Below are 23400 nucleotides of genomic sequence, written 5' to 3'. Positions count from 1 at the left end.
TCTTTCTCACGTACAATTGCATTGATATTTCTGTTAGGTCTATGCAACTTTGTTAATTATCTTTAAGTTCTTTACTTACGAAAGCTTGAACTGCTCGCTGTAGTAACGTCATGGATATTTTATGTTTAATTGGAATATAACAATAATTATCAAGACTCACGAATCATATTCGTGTTTTCACGCTCGTCGTGCTATCCACTTCAGCAGCAGAAGGAGCTCCTGTTAAATTAAGAGCTTGGTCAATAAGAAACTGGTGATCCACTCTGAGCTGTTTTGTGGCTAGATGCATTCCTATACAAGCTGGTAAAATAAAAGTCATCTCTAGTGATTGTGCATTGCTAGCATTTGCATGCTGACTCAAGCGGCGACACCGCGTGACCTCATTGGCTAGCCCTGTGACAGCGGTGCGAGATTCGCTTGTTCTGTCGTTCTCGATCTTCATCAACGTACTCAAACGTCACATAGAAGCCTCCCATCGTAGAGTACAGTCCGCCGAGATACTATATACCGTTAGCTGCTTATACCATAAGACGCTCTGATTCGACAGCAGACTGTCAGCGAAACCTCTCCTAATTTAAGGGAGAGCCCAGTCGTCTGCGTCATTTCCAAGCACGTAATCTACTTTTAACGTCGATACATCACATCGAAGGCTCCGCAATCTCTTTGAGAGGCCTTCCTTGACAAACGACGATCGTATCGCCCACTCTGTTACGTGAAACATGATTTGGTGAAGTTCAAATTGAAAAAGTTACTCTGTTAAGTGCGTTACAGTGATAGCCGATAGACTCAAAAGCCACGAGATGGAATCGCTTTTGCTGAAAATAGAGGTGTTAAGCTTGTTGATGCTAGCCGGAAGATTTAAATTTGCCGAACTCGAGCAATTCTGCTTTCCTGAAAATATGCATAGATGTAAGTGTTAGAAAAACTATTCTATTAAATGGGTACATTATATTAGATACCCTGAAATAGGATCGAGTAAAGAGGCCTCTATTCAAAGTTGACCAGTCGCAGCTCGGGCAAAATCTTCCTTCCGAACCAAACACATCAGGGACTTTAGTATTTTCCTTTACCTAAGGCGCACCAAAGCATTTATTGTTACGCATCAATTATAAAAGCTGGCTAGTAAAAGTGCCGGGGCACGAACCAATAGCAGCTGGGTTCGCCAGCCTTAGCTTCCACAGTAACAGCATACGTGTGACCCTGTTTACTTTGATAAGAGATTTTGAGACTAGATCGGAGTACATTAAGAGTCATGAATCAACAACCTTTGCTTCCCAAGTATATAGCTTCCCACTTACAAACAAAAATACCATCATCACATTATTACGAATAACGTAACTAAACGTAATTTCTGAGAAACGTCGTTTCACATTGACAAAGACATTGACCTTTTTCAGCTTTGTAGAAGAACGCATACTAGCCTGTTTATGTTGTTAAAAAAAGAAAAGACCTTTCTAAAAGATGTTTTCTGGGACGACACTTAGAGGAGTTGACGCTCTGGAACAACGAAGACGATTACCACATTATCTATTTTCGATAAGTAAATTCCGCAAATGTATCGAACATTAGAAAATCTTCGGCAAAATATCAAAGAATGTAGGTTTTTAAGTCAGCACGTACCCTTTACGTATCCCGCACTTCGGATACATAATTTAAAAGGCCATTAAGACAATTCAAAGTATTTCAGTTTAACCTACTACCCAAAGCAAATTATCGATAGCCAATAGATATAATGTATAAATAATTCATATATTATATCTTATATATATACATTATAGCATCTACGAAATTTCTGTATCAAAACTTCTAATTTTTCAACTACATGCATGCCAGATCTATATGAATTGGGCAACTTCAAATGTAACGTTAACACCTTTTACGATCTAGCCAGAAGCGCAAACATTCAAATTAGTAGAAAATAGTTTTAATTATACGCATCGTCTGGCCCGACTATGGAAACTAAGCCTGATTTTATATCATAGCAACACTTTTGCAATTTCTGGGTATCGTTCATAGCAAACTGCGAGTCCGGTCCCGACGGCCCAGCGTATGTCTGGGTACCACAGGGCGAACTGATTCCATGTTCACCCGTCTGTCAACTGAAATACCGTTTCACAAGTGAGAAATATCTTTCAGCTAGACGAATCTACGAGGTCTGCAAGTATCACCCGGAGAAAAGAATCTTCTACCACGCCATCGCAAATCGAGACAGGTCACGATTGCACGATGTCAACACAATAATATCACTTTAACATATCGCGACATATTTCCTTCTATTAGAAACTTCCTGCAGCAAGTCAAAGCAATGGGCAAGGTAGAAATTGCGCCAGTCCTGGCACTTTCACATTCTTATATGAAAAAAAAAACTTACTTATGGAAAAAATTGCTGCGTACGGAATTAACAGAGGAAGGTCTCTGTTCTGTTTTTGTCCCTTCATTTTTCTTGCATCAACACTAGGAGAATTGAAATTCTAACTATTAACATTAACTATATAAATATTTGAAGCAAAAGGAAGATAATAACACTTTTTTTAGGTCACAGGTCATGTAGTATTATTCTTGTAACATAAAACAGTGCCTCAAAGGCATCTGAAGATAGGAAACAAATTCAGAGATATACGAAGTTTTGGGTTTTCATTGAATGATTGGAACAGTATTTTAGAATTCACTGTGTAGCTATCCAGGCATGGAGAAAGGACGCTTTTTAATACCGGACCAATTAATTGTTATTGAGGATGATTAACTATCAATTGGTCACGAAGACTTATCTATTGTCATCCTTTTTTTTTTGTACGTAAGTTGTCTTATAAACAAGATGAATGTTTGGCCATATGAACTTGTCGTAACTGGTTTTGATTTGCAGGTGCGCATGTCGCGATTGGGCCGCTTATGAGAGAAAAGAAGATCGTTGGATCAACCATTATAACGTGACATGGTTTTGCAACCCACAATGGGATATTAAACGTACTGAATTCGTAGGAGTCTACATGGTCGACTGTGATCGGCAGGACCATATGGCTGGCATCTGTGAACAGGAGTGCACAAATGAGACGAAATGGCCACCGAAGCTGGACAATATCCTTGAACATACTTTTATCAGACCAAAATGCCAGCCCACATTGACTTAAAATCTGATCGCCTTGCTTTCTCTACAACAAACATAGCAGAAAAAAAAAATCGTCCATATAGAACAGTTTATGATCACTCTTTTTCTCTCTCCCTAATGCAATTCATTAATTACAATAAACACCTACATATTATTAACGTTACCATCGAAATTCACGAGGTTTAAGGATTGTTTGTTTTTCTTCACCCTGTTATGTGATCCTATCGACAAACTACAAATACATATATGATCTATAGTGCCACATAGAGAAAGAACTGAGGCTTAGCTGAGATAGTTCCACGAATTGACGACTCGGCTAGAATCACTACAACATATTATTTAATTTAAGACAGAAAAGAGGCGTAGGCTTGCCTCTTACGATGCCCTTCTTAAACATCGAACACATCAGTAAAGCTAACATCAAATACAGTTACCTAAATCTGTGCGTTAGGAACGAAGTTCAAAGAGTCAATAGATTGATAAATCCGACCCAGAGGCTAAATATAAATAACAATAATTAGTAACTACATGTCAACACCAATAAGGCTGAATAGATGCTACATCACTGCGCGCCGCAAGGGAACCTCGAACCTTTGAAGAATTAAGCTTGTCAGTTCAGGTGGCTCAACTCACATCGTCATGGCTAAACAACTTTTATTTCAGTTCATTACGGTGTGTATATATATATATATATATAAGTTCGTAATGACTTTTTCTTATATTCAAACCTTTGCGAACAGTTCTAGATAACGTACACACTCATCATTTGGACAGCATAGAACGAATTTCTACTGCTAGTTCCGTTGAGCTGATTCCCGTGGCCAATATTGTTACATGCTTATAGAAGCTTAGAACTAATCCCGTCACGAGTCATGCAGACACCCATCCTTCCTGAACGCTGCTGTCACGTCCGCGTTGACAGGATGAACCCAAGAGCCTCCTGGTTCGGCAGTGGCTCATTGTTCTGAGAAATCCCGCAGTGACTAGCTCTCCCAGCCGTTATTATTGTCACTGGAATAGGAAACGCTAAAAGTCACTCGAACAAACTATAATGCTGCACTTTGTGGGCTAAGCACAGGATACATTATAGTTGGATTATATAATTGGTATATTTTTATTAGACGATATGTTATTCGTCTAGTTGGTACCCGAAACGTGTAACGGCAACTCGCATAGCCAAATAAGCGTGAAAGACAATAACGGAGCTTTTATATATATATATATCGTTAGGCATTACTGCATAAAAAAAAAAAAAAAAACAATTTATGTTGCTTACTTCTGTTTTCTATTTTTTGTTTAGTCATAATCAAGCCTTTGTGGTAAACGTTGCCAGACTTTAGTTTAGATAACGAAGTTTTCGATCGAGCTTCAACGTTGGATATAGCACGCTAAAAAAAAAAACTCAACCAAAAAACTATTTGGATTCTATGTCGATGCCCACAGGCTGCAGAGGTAGCCCAGTAATTAGTTCTCTATAATTAAGAGCTCTCCTAATCGATTGTTATCGTTTCCTCCAGAACGAGCTACACATTGCAACAAAGATGAATATGCCAGCAATAAACCTGCCTAATTTTACATACCTTTTTTTTTTTATGTCAAATAGCTTCGTAAAGAACGTAGGATCTTTGTCACGGACGATGAGGATTTTATGTGTAGCTAGGAAATGTAGGTTTACTTACCTGACAATCGTGGTCTCTGCTCAAAAGTGCCTTAGCGCGGGCTTCGACGATCTTAAAGGGCGTAGCGGAGTGCGTTTTTAGATCAAAAAAGCCATTTTTGAACAACATTGCGACAGGCCACTTTTAAATATTAATCTCGGCTATAAAGCCTTCATAAAGGGCATCATATCCTTCGCAAATATGTCGGTATCTCTTTGATCAAGATGTGTTCAAGACGCTGTATTGTTATTTAGTATCGTCATATCAGTACCTCAAAATATATGCAACCTGAGGTAATATCCTATGACCCGAATCGGATGATCATAGATGAGAAATAGGTTTTTTCAACGATATATAAGGGTCGGTCATTAGCAGACGAATGCATTTTTTTTTTTAAGTGAGAGACATGGTAGTGACGAGAAGATGTTTTGAGAGTCGAAGACTGTCGATTTGTACATTGCAAACCTATGTAGAGCAACAAAAACGGTAAATACTGCTATGCATATAAGATATTTACAGATGATAGCTGGCATGACGATAAAGAATAACATTAAAAGTTACATTTGGTGTTAGCTTCATATAGTAAATGTGGAGCTTCTTCTACCTTTACTCACGATGCTATGGCATATCCTGGTGACGTGATAGCGTGACCTCCATGGTCTTTCTGAGGTCTCCTCTGTAAACGGCCTTTCGAGCGTAATAATCACGTTACTCCATTCAAGCGATTTCATTTGAACTATTATCTAATTTAGAGGTGTAATTTCGTCAATAGATATTTGCATTGTCAGTGATCGAGCGTCTAAACGGAAATATAGATGGGCATTTACATGAATACATTTAAGCATCGATATGAATGGCCTTTACATTGTGGCGTAGTACGTAACAGTATGTCAAATGTCATAATTTCATAACGTATTCTACATTGCTATTCCTTGTTATGAATTATATTCCAAGACGTAGACGTATTTCATGACTGGCAGAAAGTGTTCAATGTGTATTCAGTTGTAGCAACTAAGCCTTTCCCATTACGTATTAAACGACTGCTTGACCAGCGCGACCAAATGCGAAATCCACCGAGATGACAAACAATACGTTATATTTTTCCACATATATTTCTTTGTACACCTTTTCAGCCTCATCGTAGTTCTCTTTTTGCTACGTCGGTCAGCATCTTTAACCGTGAGACCGCCCTTTGGGGCTAACCTAATCAGAGAAGTCCTCAGATTCTCGAAAGGGTCAATTTCTTATAAATAGTTCACCATGTAGACTGTCCAGTAGCCAAACGATCAAAAGTTTCTATTGAACTATATAAAATAAACACAGATATAAAGAGACTTTCCGAAAGATGACATAAAGTCACACGCAACGCTTCATAGCAAATGTTTGTTTTGATTCTACGAACTTTTATGCCAGGATCGAATGGGATGTATCCTTGAAAAATAACTTACTGTCACATGTGCAGATGTCAGAAATTATCCGCCAGTCAACTTTGACTGGCCTAAAATTTTGGCTAAAATTATTCAAGCAAAATAATTTCCAATGCTTAATAATTATAAAAAAAACAAGTTGCTGTTATACGATGTGTTACTTAATGTTAAACCTAATTTAAGGTCGTCTTCATGGCACCAAGGGAAGTGATTGGTAATGTATTATATTTACAATAGTGGTTTATGGAATGCTCGTATTAACAGTAGTTCTATGTTAGCCTAACTATACACTTTCTCAAGTGTCAAACTCTAGCCGATTTACCTTTTCTTTCGGACCATTCCTAGCGCCTTTCCGCTGCGGAAAGCATGTCCTCAAGCGCCAACGTAATATACGATGAGATTATAGGGGCCTATATCAAACGTACGATGGTCTGCCTTAAACTTAGATATAGGCTAACATATCTGAAGGTAAATCTTCGAATCTTTTCGATAGCATTGCCAAAGATGATCGAAGAGCGAGCCGACACATTTAGGTACGCAGCAAGCAACGTTAGGTTAGAAGAACATATTAGTTAGTTGTATACGAATACTTTTTTTTCGTATGCTTAGTAAGCGTCGGGAACGCGTAGTCAGCATATAGTTCCTCCTATCCTCTTAACACAGTCTTATTCATTCAAAACACCTTTAACGATCTTCGCGTAGGTAAAAAAAAAGTTATGAAACGGTCTGTGACGGTCTAAACGTTGCAAACTAGCGAAATGACAAACAACGCGGAGGTTTACCTGAAACAGGGCAATAGGAGAACTATCGTAGAGCGAATAGTTAACACAACAACAGAGCCGAACTTACGCCTAGGTTATGATGAAGTCAATCTGGATTGAGTTCGTTCGCAAAAGGTCACTACTTCATACGACTGACACGAAATGCATTTATCTACGAATAAAAGAAATCAACAGCTTATTACTGCGCATCATCACGGAAACTAACATTGTAGACTTACTTTTTGTTTGCTTTAGGAACTTCGTGTTCTCGTAGTGAATTTCCAGACACAAAGTCTGATTCCTTATTTTAAGAAAGACTGGTCGTGCACCTTAAACCAATTGAGTGTTGTGTATATATATATATATATATATCAGATTTTTATCTTTGAATTTGAATAAATACTATTACTTCTGTACATTTCACATAGACTCTCTTTTTATTTTCAATACAGATATCGGATATAAGCAGTGGCAATACTTTGAGCGGGTTTCTTCAAGGTTTCTTCAAGGGGCCACTTCAAAAGCTAAGGCGTTGTTTTTTTTTTTGTTTTTTGAGAAATCTGAGTGTGTATATTTTCGCAATAATCTAATTGGATCGTCAATACGTTAACCGCTACGTTTGGTAGACAAACACTATTAACATATTTCTTCAACAGTATAAAACTGTATTTCCACTGACGACGTTCTTAGAGATCCGCGTCAGCGCGGTCAAAAAAACCCCTGGCTTTCAGAGTTCACACGGAGAACATCGTGGACTACAAAAATGGGACAGACCTCATGGGAATCATATTTAATCCCACAAAATCATTTACTCGAACAAGCGAAACAGTTTATTAAAATAAGAATATCAGGCATAAAGGGGCGTTTCAGGCACAAGTAAGGTCGTCTTTCTGGCGGCACATTCTAGTTTGTCGAATGCCCTCGTGTTGTAAAAGGGGCAGACTGTTAGAAAGTCTTTTTATGAAAAGTCATTTTTCTATGTTACCATTCTATTTAGTAACAGTAAATAAACAATAACTCCTAAAAAAGGCTAATCCCTTTTTAGGGATTTTTGCTCTATTCTAGCCCCCGGCCAAAATACTTTAAGTTGTTTATAGTGCCTCAGAAAAAAAGTGATAACAACTGTGTTATTTAAGCCATAGCATCTTTTTCTTATTATAGTTTTAACTTTAAAAAATACATTAAAGGCGCTTAATTAAACTTAATAATTTGTCCTCTTTGATTTTGCTTATTGCTGGCGAGCAAATGGTTTGGAACTGTTCCCATAACCCTTAATTATGCATAGCCTACTAGCCCCAAGGCATTTAGGCCCAAAATTAAGTTCGCTATTATTCAAAAAAAAGCAAACTTAAAATCTCTACAACCACAGGTGATAAATTGTTACGGTTGACTGTTAGCTTGAACTTTGTTTCACTGGCATTACCTGAAAAGGAAACGTTTACGCCATTCCTAAAAAGAAAAAAACACTGCCATATAGTTTGTTGGAACATATCAGTATGCTATTATAAAGAATAATGTCCACGCAGTCATGGAGTCACCTTGTGCACGACGACGTTTAAAATTGCCCACCCTGATTTCATTTTTTTTTTGATACTCATAGTAATTTTGTTGACTGCACAAAATTACCGTTCCTGCTGCAGGAAAGCAGTTCCCTTTTATAAAACATTTGACTTCGATGAAGCTATTGTACTGACGATTTCATAAGGAAACAGTCTGCATATTGATAAATCTATTATAACTTCCACATGAATGGCTATAACAGATCATGCGTTACAGTTACATATCAGGATATCATTAGTACGAACTTCCGACCAATCGGAATAGAGAAGTCCTTTTTCTAATGTTGCTACTTCAGTAATTCCGCATAAGTAGCAGATCGTCATGTCCAAACTTAATAGAACTTACAATCTGAAGATAAGAGTCATTTTAACGAACGACCATAATACAATTGGTCTGTTAGGGAATCGCTGCCGTGGCGTCTCAATGAGGACAATTAAGGTTGCTTCAATAAGTGACGTTCGATATCACCTTCATTCTACAGGACTCTTGATTTAACTGATCCTGCAACCATTTTACTGCTGCTACGAGTGGATGACAGTATTCTAGACTATTTTTTTTTTAACTTAAATTTAGAATACTGACCTACGAGATGTGTTTCAGCAACAATAAACAGAATTGATTTTAGGAAAAAAATTAAGATGCAAATTTGTTATATATAGAAAAGACTGGGCAGCTTTATTAGATAAAACGTATGCATATCACTCATTTTTTTCATCGTTCACGTGTTATTTAAACGCTATAGATTTTACTAAAACACATCTTCTAACTGTTGTTCCTGTCATAGTAATATTAAATAACTTTGTAGGAATAAACGCCATTTCATCAACAATTTTAACACAGTTCTAAATAAATGTAATTTTAATTACATCCTCATTACAAACATTTTTACTATATATATATATAGATACTATAGTAGATGTAACGCATAAAGCTTTTCACAGAAGTTCCTATCGTTGGTTAGATTTGAACTCGGCACTGGCGTTGTGTGAACCGTGATTGCTTCAACACATATACGAGACAATTTCCCGTGGAAATTAAAATCCCTTAATTAAGTTCATTGAATACAGTTGACACGGGGGGCGTCATGTACGCCCCATGCTCTGAATATTTTAGAAAAGACAGCTGATGGCACCGATACCTTCAAAGGCATTCTGAGGCTATATTATAGTTTGTGTCGCATTTCTATGCCCGAGATATGAAGAGGCGTACTTTCCAACGAAGAATTGCAGGCCTAGCCTTTTGGTCAGCAGCAAGCCTTGTTGTATAATAGAGTTTTCTTGTGAATTATTTACTGGATTCTATATTTTTACGCTTCATGGTATCATCATAGGTATATTCAACTATGCAGACAAATTTCTACAGATACCTTTCTGCTTCTAGGCACAAGTTTTTTTTCACGTTACATACATAAAAAGTTTTCTTGCTGATAGTTCAAAAATAGTTGCTACAGCTCTTTTAACCCGTGTCTAAACATCCAAGCATGAATAGCGTCTATCACGTAAAGTACTTTACAGCGCTTAGTGTACCGGCGGAACAATGTAAACTAGCAAACACAGTTTAATTTATATGTTCAATCGTTAGTGCTTGAGATTCAGATCACTTGAAGCGACAGGAGCAGGAAATAACCTAAAGTAGATTTCCTGTTTTTAAGTTTTCTTTTGTAGAACTAATGAACATTTCCTATGAGACGGACCTAGATCTGTAATTTCTCATAAATTTTCTTTTCTATATATCAGATCAAGAAACGTGCACTATTGGGTGCTATCAGAAATCATATATTTCAATGTAATAATTTGTAGAATGAACGTTTAACTAAAGTAAAGGGCACAATTTTGACTATTAGCTGAGCGGTTCCGTCATCGGCGTGTCGAACATTGGCGTAACCCACGTCGGCTGCCCTATATATAAATACCGACCTAGGTTACAGTCACAAAGGAAAGGAAATACCACTAAAATTCCTGTCCTCAATTGTCCTGCTGCTTTTTACCAGGCAACGCAACATTTTACGCGACAGAAACAGGAAGAGGGATTTCCCTTAAATAGTAATATGTGTATATATACCTGTAACTACTTGCACAAAAACGCTATGTCTATAAAAATGCCCAATTCCATTGGGCAGATACCAGAAAGCTATCGTCGTTAACTGTTTGCTACATTTAACAATACTCCTAATCTGCGGCATGCAAGCGAGCAGGCAAAGGATGGCGTCCGTAAAAGGCGGTTAGTGATCTTCACCTTTTGCTCTCGGTCGATATTCAGCTTTCGATAACAGCTTTGTTGGATATTGTCCAAACAAAGCTCGTAAAGTCCGCCGTCTCTAGCGACATGATCCTTTAATGGCAACTTTTACAATGCCTCAACGCATATACATGGAATAATTATCGTTTTATGAGTACGTTGTGAACGTCGATAGGCGGCTCACTATTGGAATTTCGCGTAAGTACCTTAGGCCACTTTGATTACAGATTTAATAGAGGAGAATTTCATAAATCCGTAATTATTGCCATCACATGCAGCTAGCGTTTAAATATGCCATACTAAAATATCATGTTAGGTTCATCGAAAAAAATTACCACTTTTACCTACTGAAAAACACATAATATATCACTTGTATTCTATTAGAAAGTCTGCCATTTCGTACGCTTTTCTCTACCATTCATTTTAATGAATCTGTTTACTCAGCACAGCTAGAAATGTTGAATTTGTTTATATACTTTTCTAAGATCTTCTGCGTGTTCGTTCAATTCTGCAATTTCAACAATTAGCTCAATAGCAATCGGAAAATTAGTAATTTGTCGGCGAGACGTCTGGAGAATTTAGTGGATGTAAGATGACTTTTTATTCGAAGTTTTGCAAGATAGCCTTAACAGTCTTTGCCGTATATGGTCCGATTTTGTCGTGGAGAAGGACAGCTTTGCTTTATTTGCTGTTACTCTGTTGGCCAGTCCCACTTAACTGAGACGTTTTTCGTCGTCTATAGTATGTTTGTGCAGAAATCCGTCATCGTAGTTGCACGTTGCCGAGGTCACAAGAAAGAAACAATGAGTTATGCTTTCTCGCGTTTTCCACTCAATTTACGCGTCCCGAATCTTCATTCATCCATATTGAGTAAAGACGCTTGACGACGGTTAGGTGCTCTACTTTATCTTGTCGGCCAATTAACTAAATTTTCCATTTGAAGCCCTCATCGAATATATACGACCTACCAGGACAGGGTGCCTCTTCCAGGCAAAGTACCTGTCCAAAAATCTTGACAAAAAAACAAGGACATTGTATTTCAGAATTGCCTACTCGTAGAAATATAAACCTCTATTAGCTTCGATATAACTTCACCACCATTGTACAATTCGACCCTTCATTATAAATTCGTGAGCTCTTGCACTGAACTTGCAACAAAGAAGTATTCATTCATTGGGCATTACAATGATCGGGTTTACTAAGTATGTTCACACCGGTCGAACCTGAGACTCCGAGTTTTACGGCCAGCTAAATATATACGATACTACGCTTACGCCAGTTACATCTGTTTGCGTTCACCACGAATCCCTTTCTTGTTTGCGCCAGATCTACCTAAGTATATCATAATATGCATCTGCTACTGTGACTGCAAACAATGAATTTAATACTGCTACACCTGGACGTGACTGAAAACATTTTTAAGGAGTTCCTTTTCAAAGTTTTACAATGGAATTGTTGCGTTTTGTCCTTACTCCGGACTGCTATGATAGACGTGCCCCATATGCGTACGATCGTAAGCGTTAATTGGTACTATCGTGGCAAAGCCAATGCCTATCTACTTGCTCTAAAAAACACAATGTGCAATGCCATTGGGAATAGTACGACAGAGTACTTTCACCTGAAAGTCTTTGCATCTTTAAAACATTCGTTGATTTATTGGCGAAGCGAACGGCGTCTAATGTCAAGGAGATTTCGATTGTCTGGTGGGCTGACTTGAGCTGATCGTCTATCTCTAATGCACATTAGTACTTATTGTAGTTGAAAGCCCTAAGTAAACTCTCCTTAAGGTCACTATCTTTTTTTGTCTAGCTCATGACTAGCCTAAAATTTTGCAGGATTATTCTCAAATAGAAGACATTCAGCCTGTTCTGTAGAGAGCATTAGAAAAACTACAGGACTGCTAAAAGAGTCAGGACACTTCGGATTGATCATTGTCTCGCGGCATAATTAGTAATGATAAGCTACGTTATTGTCATCAATTCTGGAAAAGTTCAGTTGAAAGTGCTGACGGTAAACATGGTAAAGCCAGCAATGGACTTAAATCCGACAAGCGTACAAAGCACACCCCTTAGCTAGCTTATTCACTTGAGCACATATCTAATTTTTACGTATAGTCTTCATGAACTAATCGTAATGTAAGACTCATTGCAACTCCAATACACACTATGCAACCAATAAACCATTACCGTTTTGCGAGATACGATTTTGTCAGGATCAGCCACGTGGGCTTACAATGGAGACCTTGCTCAAATACCGTTGCGCTATATGCTACTTATTTATTCTTACTTATTTATTCTGTTTTTACTATTAATATTCTATTTTGAAGGTTGTTTAATGTACTCTGAAATACAAAATACCTGATAACGAGGAAAGAAGTAAATGTGTCAGAGTGCAGTGACGCGTTCACAATGGAACATCTCAACACCTAAATAGAAATCACTGGAGAATGTTTCCCGCATATGACGACCGACGAGGTTGTTTCCATTACGCAAAAGCCCCTTCCCGCGTTTTATGATCGATGCGCCATTTTCCGGTGGGAAGTGCGCCACGTACCGTAAACCAGTCAACTGCTGATACCTAAAGTGGTACAAATAAATGGTGGACTACTAACCATCTGGTAGCGTTTCACAGTTTTTTGATGTAGATACTTGCATTTTGTAAGCCCCCTGCCAAAAATGGTGAGGCGTATTTGCAATGCTGACTGCTGTTTCGGGTAAACCAACGCTCTATACGAACGTGTGAGTAATGTCATCTTGTTATTACCCCGTCTTTAGTAAGCAAATGACCCAACAAAGCTGGCTTCTCTTCAGAGAAACAGTGTGTACGTTTAAGACTACAATCTTAGTCTAAGTACTTGTGACGGCATTACATAAACAATCAAAATCTACGAGAGTGTCGTTCACATCGTATTTTTTGCTGTGCCAAACATTTCATATCCTAATGACGAAGAGATTTCTACGCGTATTTACTCATACACAGTTTCACAAAATATTCATATAGACCCATTTGTTCAGCGGTTGAATGATGACAAGCTTAATACGCTAACAAAGACCGTATCACCCCCCACTAGCTTATGACGAAAGTGTCCGAAATCAATGGCATATCAAAGCAACTAGTGTTACTAGTAACTATTGTACTGGAATGATTTTCCTATATGAGCCTTTTCCCCTATAATTAATTATAAATTAAAATAAAATTATGATAATGGGGAAATCGTGCCGCATTTATGATTTCAAATTGACTACTGTTTCTATCAGTATTTACCGCAGTAATAGGAATAATGCAGAGTAAATGTTTGACGTCGTGAACTCTTGCTAGATAAACCCTTTGACCATTCTGCTAATTTACCCAAGCACGTAAGACAGTGGAACTGTACCAATAATTTAACATCACCAACCATATCACAACATCGTACGTAAAGCTCGTTTCTTTGTATTTCGGATTCTATGCCCGATATCGCCGTTAGGCAGCCGTCCATCAGACTGCTGGTTCCCAGCAGGCAAATACGTTACCCGCTAACTCGTCACGGGGACAAATGGAGTGCCTGACGGGGATGGCGGACTTAAAATTCGAAACGTAGAGATAAAGACCATCAACCAAAACATGTATAAATAGCGCACAGGCTGCTTCCAGTTGTTCAAATGTGGTCAGTTCTTGGTAAGAAACGTAGCAGTTCGACATATTGTAACCTTTTCATTGCAGTCATTTCAAGGCAGTGGGGGCATCTGGCTGATCAATGTGCACTTCTGAGGACGTTGTCATAGTAACTTTTCACAAATCTGCTTCAGACCTCAACGTTAGCAAGTAATAATAAAGGATTTGTGATAAAAAAAAAAGGAAATAAAAGGTAAAAAAAGGTGAAAAATTACTTTTGATATTGCTACTTTTCCACATGATAATAGGGTTATCAAGGAAGCCCCAGGTAAACACTGTTGGCACTTTTTAATGCAGTACAGAAAGATGGTTTTAATGATCTGCCCAAGTAGAACTGTAGCTTAGGGTCCGCTCACATTCACGTATCGTGAAATCATGGTTTCAGTCCGTAGTTTTCCAGGCGACAACTACATATCACGCGTCGAATTATCTTAGGAGATGTTCGAGATGAGCTTTTTATCAGAAGCATTAGTGAAACTTATGCGGAGAAAAGACGCTGATGGAGGGATTTTGACTACCAATCTTCGACGATGTCTTTCCACGCTCGACATCGCCTTCTTGGGTATCGGCAACATGCTTGGATCAGGTATGAAAAGCCATAGAGTTCGGTACAAACTAACAAGCAAGTTTAAACGTGGAAACGGCTGAATACCACTTTTGTTATTTGTTAGGTTTTGTTGTAGGCGTTTCATAGTGGCCTGCAACATCCGTACTTATACGCGCCGCTATTTTTAGCTATAATTAGTAAATCGCGCTCACCTGCCCGATTAAGTGCACAGAATATAAGACCTCTTTATCCTGCTTCTATGCGAATCGACCGGATTGTCTAAATGTACGGTCCCTTCTATTTCAGGGGTATATATTCTTGCCCCCAATGTGGCTAATAAGTTAACGGGTCCTGCGATTGTACTGTCCTTTCTACTGGCTGGCATTGCTTCTCTTTTGGCTGCTTTAGCATACGCTGAATTCGGTGTTCGTTTTCCACGATCGGGCTCCGCTTACTCTTATACATACTTTGCTCTTGGAGAGATCCTCGCGTTCTTTGTGGGATGGAATCTTATCATGGAAAATGTGTTGTCTCTGGCAGTTGTTGGTATGTACACCGGCGCCATTAAAATTATTACAAATTATATCAATATTTAATTAAAAACTTGTAAATGTCGGCAAAATGCTAAGGGAAGCAATTTTTCGTATATACATATATATATAGATGTACATATGTTATGTAAAATAACACCATTGAAGGCACCATTATTTTCTATACCCTTATACCAGTTAAGATTTAAAAGAAATTGAATAAAGCTCCTCCATTACTACTGGCTGCTTGATGTAGAGAGGAAGGCATAATTTCCCCCAATTGTTGACGGTTCACTCCAGCTTTAACCAAATGACCGAGGAATTTTTGCGTATATCAACTTCTAGTAATAACATCCGTACACCTCGTTATGAGTAGGCTTCAATTACAGCGAATGAGACTTCATTATTCATTCTTAAAGCGAGTCCCTTATGAGATTCATCTGAAAGCTGGGAAGTTCGCTCGCGGGAGTTTTTTTCGAAGCAACAGCTCACAATGTTCTTAGTAGTAGAACCTTCCCTGAACACAAGATTTCTATGGCAAGCTACCTCCGCTGCTGTGATCTAAAGAACGACTGATATCTAGAAACTACTTGTTTTTTTTTTTATTTTCGATGGCTCATTGAGACGGGCGTACTACAAGCCCGAGTGATGATATCTGAGCGTGCAATTTCAGCTTCAAATAGTGGAAGAGCGTTTCAAGCACGATAAAAAGCATCGTAAAACGTCGGCTTGAAGATGAATGTTTGTCGTGTTTGATACTAAGCTGTGTAACAGTTAAGAGTCCCGAAGTCAATTTGGCGCGCGCGCATTTATCTATTTTCAGGCCGAACATGCAGCGCCTACGCAAACTCGTTATCCAGGGGAATCATCGGTAATTTCACCGTTAACGTATTTGGATGGCTCACTGATAAACAAAATAGCTCGCTGTCGAAATATCCGGACGTACTCTCAGCCATTCTGTTGATTGCGTTTGTTCTTTTCATGTTACTAGGTGCTAAGGTAATCGCTTATCTATTTAATTTAATCTTAAATCAATGAGCCTTAATGTGCCATAGATTCAATATTTACACAGTAAACATTTGACGAACGTCTAATTATACTATCGCAATCGACTTTCACCAGAATGCACAGATTATCATTACGAAAATGCGTTCATTGGCACTTCCACCATCGCTACCGAGATATTCGCTTTTTCTAAATACTGCCAGTCGAAGTAAATGAACTACACCTGCCGCTACGCCCTAACATACATGAATAGATTAACTACGTATGAAACATAAATTAGATTTTCGAATTGTGATAATGCTACAGTCACAAACGGGCTTCACTAGTTAGGATAAAATAGGTTTGCTGCGAAATATTGTCTGAATGTATCTATTTCTACTGCTCGTTTTCAGCAAACATCATGGCTAAACAATACTCTTGTCGTTGTCAATGTCATAGTAATGGCCATTATCTTTGGGGTTGGTGTCTTTCACGCCGACTTCTCTAACTGGCAGTACCAGTGCGGCGACCACAAGCCCGATGGCTTTATCAGCGGTTTTCTTCCACACGGCTGGTCTGGAGTACTTTCTGTACGTTAGATGTAATTCTGAGTTTTCCTTAATATCGTTATTAAGCCTAATTCTGTACGGCTTTTCGACACCGTCAAGTTTCAACCGTCTTCGTTCCATTTGCGACAACCTAGTAGCTCAGATTTACTGCACGTGTCATACTTTGACTCGGAAGAGTATCTCCGCTACTGAGAAATGGTGATGTTTTTGAGATATTCTCTGGGGCTAAGAATACGTTATAGTATTATTGCTGCATATTCCTAAAGATCGAAATTCATTAGCATAATATAAATAATTTCCATAGCGACTAAACACAATATACCCTTAGATGATTGAATTAATGCCACATTTTAGTAATTTTTTTAGGGTTAATGACAAATACTACTTTATTTACATTCATTCATGTTTTTTTTTACATGCCAATGCAAATTCGGTCCTAAGAGTATCCTGCTCTTACGAATGATTTTTGGCAAAGAAATTACAGAATCCTTATTGTACTGTCGTATTTGAAGTATAAAAAATTTTGATGAAAATCTGCTCACACATGAAATGAAGTCAATAGGACTAATGCTAACTGTAGAGATAGATTTTTACTTTACTTATAAAACCTAGGTGCTTTTGTTGCAGAGCACGTGCGCCAACTGATTAATACGTAGAAACACTAACTTTTAAAAACTTACAGAACTAACGCCACAGAAACGGACGTTTTGGGACAATTTTTGGGTCGTTTAGCAATTAACAGGCAAAAGAATCCTTTCTGCTTTCACAGAAAAGTGCGATCTCTTTGGTTCTTTCGCCTTTCTAAAATTAAATCATGCTTGCCATTCTCCGGAAAGCGTTTTTGAATTCCTTTTTCGTTATTTTTTTAATTGTTTGCTTTATTGATATTCCATACCAAAAAACACGCATATATAACCCCCGTAATCACAGTACATCTATTTCTAGAAACTCGAGACAACTTGAATTAAAAGTTCAAAGGCCAATTGTCGAAGTAGAAGCCCCGAAGTCCACGGAACAATCGCGGGATGAAAAGTCGCGAACTAACTCCGAACAATCAAATGTGCTATTCTTCAATACTAAATACATAGATACATTATACTCGTTGCAATTTGTAAGGGCAGAGTCGTACTCACTTGTTTGTAACTGTAGAAGCGCCCCATTCAGTCAGCACTTGGGTTCGATGTGAAGTAGCTGTTTCGTCTGCGTACATTATGTCTGTCTGTACGTGTGCATTAGGCGTGTGCCAAGTGTTTTTTTGCCTACGTTGGCTTTGACAGCATCGCGGCAGCCGGTGAAGAAGCGAGGAACCCTGGAAAGTCAATTCCGATCGCCACCCTTATGGCCATGTCTGTAGTTTCTGTCGTTTACATCTCGGTGTCTGGAGTTCTCACGCTTATGCTGCCATACTATGACATAAACACGGAAGCAGGTGAGCGATTTCAGCTAAAAGCCAAAACCACTAAATAGAAGATGACGACTCATGAGTAAGATGCTACCGATAGGATCGAGTTTATCGAGATCATAGGGATTAGAAAGTTGAATGGACGCGTCTAACGGAACACAACGTTTTCATGGCAGGTATACCAGATGCCCTTAAGCATTACGACGCATACTGGGCTGTGTATATGGTCTCTGGGGGCGCCATTGCTAGTATGGTCACGGTTATCATGGGAACCATATTTGCAGTATCTCGAGTAATGTACGCTATGGCTGAAGATGGTCTACTACCAGCTATTTTCTGCTCCGTTTGCCGAAAGGTAGTATGCCGAAGTTTACATTGACTATAACGTAGTTACGGTAGGTGATCACTGCCCATTGTTGAAGTCAAAGAGGGACGAATGCAGGACATTTTTGACACGTGTCACACGCGTAAAATGGGAAAAAGCCGACAAGTCTGCTACTATAAGTGCGTTGCAGTGAGCAGCGATACACAGCTTTACCTCATTCAACAAATCAATGTTACGAGGCTTACATGCTGCACTGCCGTAAAGCACTAGTTCGGACGGCTGTCTCCTAGTACAAAATAAATCATGTTCATTATTATGAATCGTTGTGAATCTAGACTATCGCGTATTCATAGGTTTTAGAGGCAAAAGTGTTTAAACTATACCGTCGTAGAAATTTTTCGCAAGAAATACATTTTCTATAAATCCCAAAAGTATCCATCGTGTGCATTATACTTGGTTCTAATCACGACTGTATTAAATCAATGAATATGGCCTTTGGTTTTATTTTGTGCTAACTTAATTTGCGCTGTATATAGCATTTAGTATGGGCGTCTTTTCAACTTCCATATTTACACCCTCAAAGAGCTCGCAAGTACTGCATGCCATACGAAGTTTTTATTTATTCTACAGGTTCCGTTCGTTTCGATGATCACATCTACGTTTGTTGCGGCAATTTTGGCTGTCTTTTTCGATACCGACGCCATCATTGAAATGCTTTCCATAGGAACGCTCTTTGCATATCTGATCATAGCGTTTGGTGTGGTTATCGTGCGATATTCACCAACGAAGGCGCACGCTAAGGTATATAGTCATTCATATCTCCAGTTTTGGCTAGTTGTCTCCTATTCTGATAGTCCTGTATATATTGAAACGACAAATATATGCGTAACCATTTACGGTAGACCCGTCATTTATATTTTAATTAGTAGAGATTCAAATGCTACCCGAAAGGCTACATGGGTTCCTTGAGAACTGCGTTTTACAAGTCGTTGGAGCGGACATCCCCCTTTAATGAAGCATAGGGCAATCTAGACGACGGAATAATAGTCACTTGAATAAAACTTTGGTGAAAGTACTTCGGAATCCGTGAGTTCAAGAATTTGCTTATATGATGAGGTCAATTATAGCATACGACCATTATTTAGACGAGAACAGAGACGAGAACAGGACTATGTTTTTGCATGCATAAAGGTCGACTTGCCAATGACACAGCGTAACAGCAGACCATCTAGTTCAACGTTACTAATTCAATAGGAATAACAATATTTCAGGGTGAAATAGGCCCGCGAGTGACGCTACGAGTATGGGCAGCGTCATCCTTGTACTCTCTGTATCCATCTCGAATGTCTCATAAAACTCTCATCGTTATCACGCTAGCTCTAGCTACATTTTTTGCTTTCGCATTCGGCTTCTCGGTGAACGTCAAAGGAACTCCATGGGACGGACAGGTAAAGGTTATCCCTAGCAGAACCCTTGTGCTATGACAATTGGTCTAAGTCTCGTTATGTTATCCGTCCACTCAGTGATCCCTATTTTTGTACATACAATTCGCTCAACGCACTATCGTGCATTGCTACATAGAACATGATTTGTTCAGTTATGAATTTAACCAGATAATTAGATTTATATTCTTTATTAGATCAAATTTGTATGATCATATCGGGAAAATCAACTCCAAACAAAAGAAATGGTCTCAGATTGCAGAAGCTTATTTTTATGTGTCTTTGTTGTTGTAATTTATAGATCGGGCTTACTGTGGTGTGTGGATCTATGATTTTAGTGGCAGTGGCATATATCTATCCGCTCAAGGAGCTTCTCGACGACGAAAACTACACGGTGAGGGTAGTTAAATTCGCTTGCTGCATTTCCTCACACTAAGTTCTTATTGCATTGGGCGATTCGATAAGTTCGTAGCGTACTTGAAATTAATTCATGTATTCAAAGTTAGGCGAGGAGGAGCATTTTCTGTTTGATTTAACGTAGATTCCCAAAGGTAGAGATCTTAAGAGGGTATTTAAGGTGTTAAGGGCTGAAGTCTTGTTTGTAAAAAGGAGTGTAACCCAAACATGTAAAGAAGTTTGCTAAGTGCGGGAACCCAGTACTAGCGCCGATTACGTGGTCAGAAAGTGATTCACTAGTTTTCGCTAAGCCCACCTTTCATTATAACATGATGGAAGGTGGTTTTAGCATCAAAGGGAAGGCCTGTGGTGCTCAGTCCTCTGACTATGAAAATACAGAAATTCCCATTATGTTTCCACCAAGGTCCACCTCCATCAGGTTGCAGAAAACAAAGGAAGATTCAACTAGATTCGACCGTTCAGAAATATTTAACAAGCAATGTTTAGGTCAACAGAAGAGGCATCTGAGTTTCTCATGACGTCAATCAGCGCAGATCGTGGTCGAAGCATGGTAGTGTTCCTTAGACAAGGCTTAAAGCCGTTTATAAACTTCTTCCGAATAACCAAACTTTTACCTCAGTTAAGTACTATGGATAATTAGCTGTCGGTATGCATCCGAGAAAAACGTTCGGCTAGGGCAAAGAAAGGGTCATGTTTCGTTACTTCGATGACGACCTTTTCCGATCGTTGCAGAATTCTCTTAATGGGAAAAATGTTGTGCCTTTAAATGGTGCAAAAAGCCATATTGACCAGTTTATCACAAATAACGATATTCACTTCTTAAGAGATAGAATTGATAAGCCATCTAAGAGATGGCCGGCCATCATCGATAGTAGTGACCAGCATACTACTGACTGAAATCATCAGGGCAGAAAATGACTTCGTACAACGTTAGGTAATACTCCGCTGCGAGTTTCCGAAATTAGCCAAGATACTTGTAATAACCACGCTTTCCAGCGAGTCACTTTACGATCAGACGTTCGAACGTGGTGACACCGCTTTGTGGACAGCCGCCTACTAACCTTAACTTACAGTTTTTTTTAATTCTGTACTACTATAGATTTTCGATTTATGTTAGTTGTGTTATATTTCTACCTATAATAGTTCCAGATGCCGTTAATGCCTCTTCTGCCAGTTATCAGTATGAGCTTGAATGCTTTCCTCATGACGACAATGGAAGCGGTGACATGGTACCGATTCATAGTATGGCTTGTCTTGGGTGCCACGGTCTACTTCGCCAACGGCTACCGTTACAGTAAGCTGAACCAGGTTCAACTTAAAGAGAAGTTGGACCATAGCTAGATTTGACAGCGATCATATACGTTTACTGTCACCACAAAAGAACAAAGATTTTTTGGTAGTATAAAAGACAAGGTGCGTTACTTAAGATACCTTTACTCATGCTGCCACAGGTCATTTGTACATAAGAGCGACACATGTCATGTTGAAACATTCATAACACACGAAATATAACATTTTCATCGTGATAATAAAAAAAAAACGTCTTCTTTCTTTGGAGAAAACGGTGACCAAACATAGCAACTTTACGAAATTTTTCATTTCACCTATGTAACGCAATTACGGTATTCGTCGAGATATTCTTCAATCGAAAAACACATTTATATGATCCTTAACAAGACACTGCCCTCAAGGCTCTTGTTTGTGATTACCCATCAAAGCTATTACTAGTTATTGTATCCACTTGATTCTAATGTATTCTGTACTGTGCGTTTGTATAGGAAACTGAAAGCTCAAGTAATACTTGTTTGGAATTTCGGTTTGTATGGTTATCTTTGGCACTTCTTGACTTACCACTGGTAATTCACTGCTTCCCTTATGCAGAAAAATCGTCTCCATTTAATTATTGCTTTTTCTGCTTAGATCGAAAGAAAAAATTTTCTTCGATGCTGTAGCAATGTAAACAATACCAAGCCCGAGTTAATTAGAAAATTAGCCTGTGGCCTGTTACAATATAGGCTTAGTGAAGTCATGACTGCAGATGTTTGCGCGCCACGTTCCATGGGCGTATTCGTCGAATCGAACGAGTAAACGTGCCACAGTGGAAAACGTATACATGTTGACCAGCCGTATTGTTAAAGAGTGGTTGTACCCTATTGATACTTGTACTGCTACATACATTCAATTTCTTCGCCATATCGGGACTATCACATGGCAGTTTTGCTTCATTTACAGATACTTCTTATCTCGCAAATCATCTCTTCGACGCAGAAAATGTTGTTAAAAAGTACGCAACATTCAATTATTGTCATTATATTGATAGTAAACGCGGTTTTATTATTGTGTCGTTCAGCCTTCCACGGTGAACTTAGTATTCTGTCGGGTCCATCAGTCATTTCGTCGTTATGATTTGGAACAAAGTCAAATAAAGCTCTAACGCTATCACACTCACGATTCATCGATGGTGTGATAGTATTATGATATAGAAGTTAACAGTAACACAAAAAAACGAAAACGATACAACTTTAAAGTGCGCTTACGTCATATCCGGTTGACTAGATTAAGTTAGCCAAACCTTCTCCTAAATAGGGTAGCGCCAAACCGCTGGCGGATTCCTAAACGGCTCGCAGTCGATTACAAGAGGAAAAGGATCAAGTCAAAACGTATCAAAGGCGAAGTTTCGAAGATGTCGATATCGAAAAGATGCAAACGTAATATTGACGTGCCAATTCCTTGGCTATTTCCTAATATGTCTACTTTAAGCAGCTCATCCCTATCGACAC

At 38.7% G+C, this 23400-nt stretch overlaps 2 protein-coding genes and 1 long non-coding RNA gene across 11 annotated transcripts; 2 read left to right on the top strand and 1 right to left on the bottom strand.

The window, feature by feature from the left end:
* The first annotated feature begins 555 nt into the window (after window positions 1-555).
* LOC111266382 (uncharacterized) lies at window positions 556-3292 on the top strand. 2 transcript variants are annotated; one of them, XM_022843837.2, is made up of 3 exons: window positions 556-909; window positions 2137-2212; window positions 2864-3292. In XM_022843837.2, the coding sequence occupies exons 1-3, from the start codon at window positions 801-803 to the stop codon at window positions 3126-3128; spliced, it is 450 nt and encodes a 149-aa protein (XP_022699572.1). In that variant the 5' UTR covers window positions 556-800; the 3' UTR covers window positions 3129-3292. The 2 variants fall into 2 exon arrangements, with proteins under 2 accessions (XP_022699572.1, XP_022699571.1); XM_022843836.2 differs by having other exon boundaries at window positions 559-909; window positions 2017-2212.
* A 109-nt stretch (window positions 3293-3401) lies between these two features.
* Window positions 3402-13214, bottom strand: LOC111266384 (uncharacterized). Of its 5 annotated transcripts, none has more exons than XR_002684057.2 (5): window positions 13108-13214; window positions 6514-6673; window positions 5369-5451; window positions 4786-4836; window positions 3402-4117 (listed from the first exon to the last, which is right to left on the bottom strand). It is a non-coding gene; the product is annotated as an uncharacterized LOC111266384 (long non-coding RNA). The 5 variants fall into 5 exon arrangements; XR_015313414.1 differs by having other exon boundaries at window positions 5369-5440; XR_015313416.1 differs by having other exon boundaries at window positions 5379-5440.
* Window positions 13215-13303: 89 nt separating this feature from the next.
* LOC111266381 (cationic amino acid transporter 4) lies at window positions 13304-22201 on the top strand. 4 transcript variants are annotated; one of them, XM_022843832.2, is made up of 12 exons: window positions 13304-13488; window positions 14453-14597; window positions 14797-14990; window positions 15258-15497; window positions 16305-16480; window positions 16879-17055; window positions 18271-18463; window positions 18613-18791; window positions 19392-19562; window positions 20033-20209; window positions 20505-20597; window positions 21764-22201. In XM_022843832.2, exons 3-12 carry the CDS (start codon window positions 14843-14845, stop codon window positions 21959-21961), a joined length of 1752 nt encoding a protein of 583 aa, XP_022699567.1. In that variant the 5' UTR covers window positions 13304-13488; window positions 14453-14597; window positions 14797-14842; the 3' UTR covers window positions 21962-22201. The 4 variants fall into 4 exon arrangements, with proteins under 4 accessions (XP_022699567.1, XP_086827010.1, XP_022699568.1 ...); XM_086970884.1 differs by having other exon boundaries at window positions 14790-14990; XM_022843833.2 differs by lacking the exon at window positions 14453-14597.
* Window positions 22202-23400: the final 1199 nt, after the last annotated feature.

This window comes from Varroa jacobsoni, unplaced genomic scaffold, assembly GCF_002532875.2.
Source record: "Varroa jacobsoni isolate VJ856 unplaced genomic scaffold, vjacob_1.0 scaffold_1077, whole genome shotgun sequence".
In the NCBI taxonomy this organism is placed as follows: domain Eukaryota; kingdom Metazoa; phylum Arthropoda; class Arachnida; order Mesostigmata; family Varroidae; genus Varroa; species Varroa jacobsoni.
This window is presented reverse-complemented; position numbering and strand designations above follow the sequence as displayed.

Bases quoted from the DNA above. Each gene is read 5' to 3' on its own strand.
- LOC111266382 (XM_022843836.2), top strand. From the start codon at position 801: ATGGAATCGCTTTTGCTGAAAATAGAGGTGTTAAGCTTGTTGATGCTA. The intron at 910-2,016 runs GTAAGTGTTAGA...TATCGTTCATAG, and splicing joins TCCTGAAAATATGCATAGAT to CAAACTGCGAGTCCGGTCCC. The intron at 2,213-2,863 runs GTCACGATTGCA...TTTGATTTGCAG, and splicing joins GCCATCGCAAATCGAGACAG to GTGCGCATGTCGCGATTGGG.
- LOC111266381 (XM_022843833.2), top strand. From the start codon at position 14,843: ATGTTCGAGATGAGCTTTTTATCAGAAGCATTAGTGAAACTTATGCGG. The intron at 14,991-15,257 runs GTATGAAAAGCC...CTTCTATTTCAG, and splicing joins CGGCAACATGCTTGGATCAG to GGGTATATATTCTTGCCCCC. The intron at 19,563-20,032 runs GTATATAGTCAT...ACAATATTTCAG, and splicing joins CAACGAAGGCGCACGCTAAG to GGTGAAATAGGCCCGCGAGT.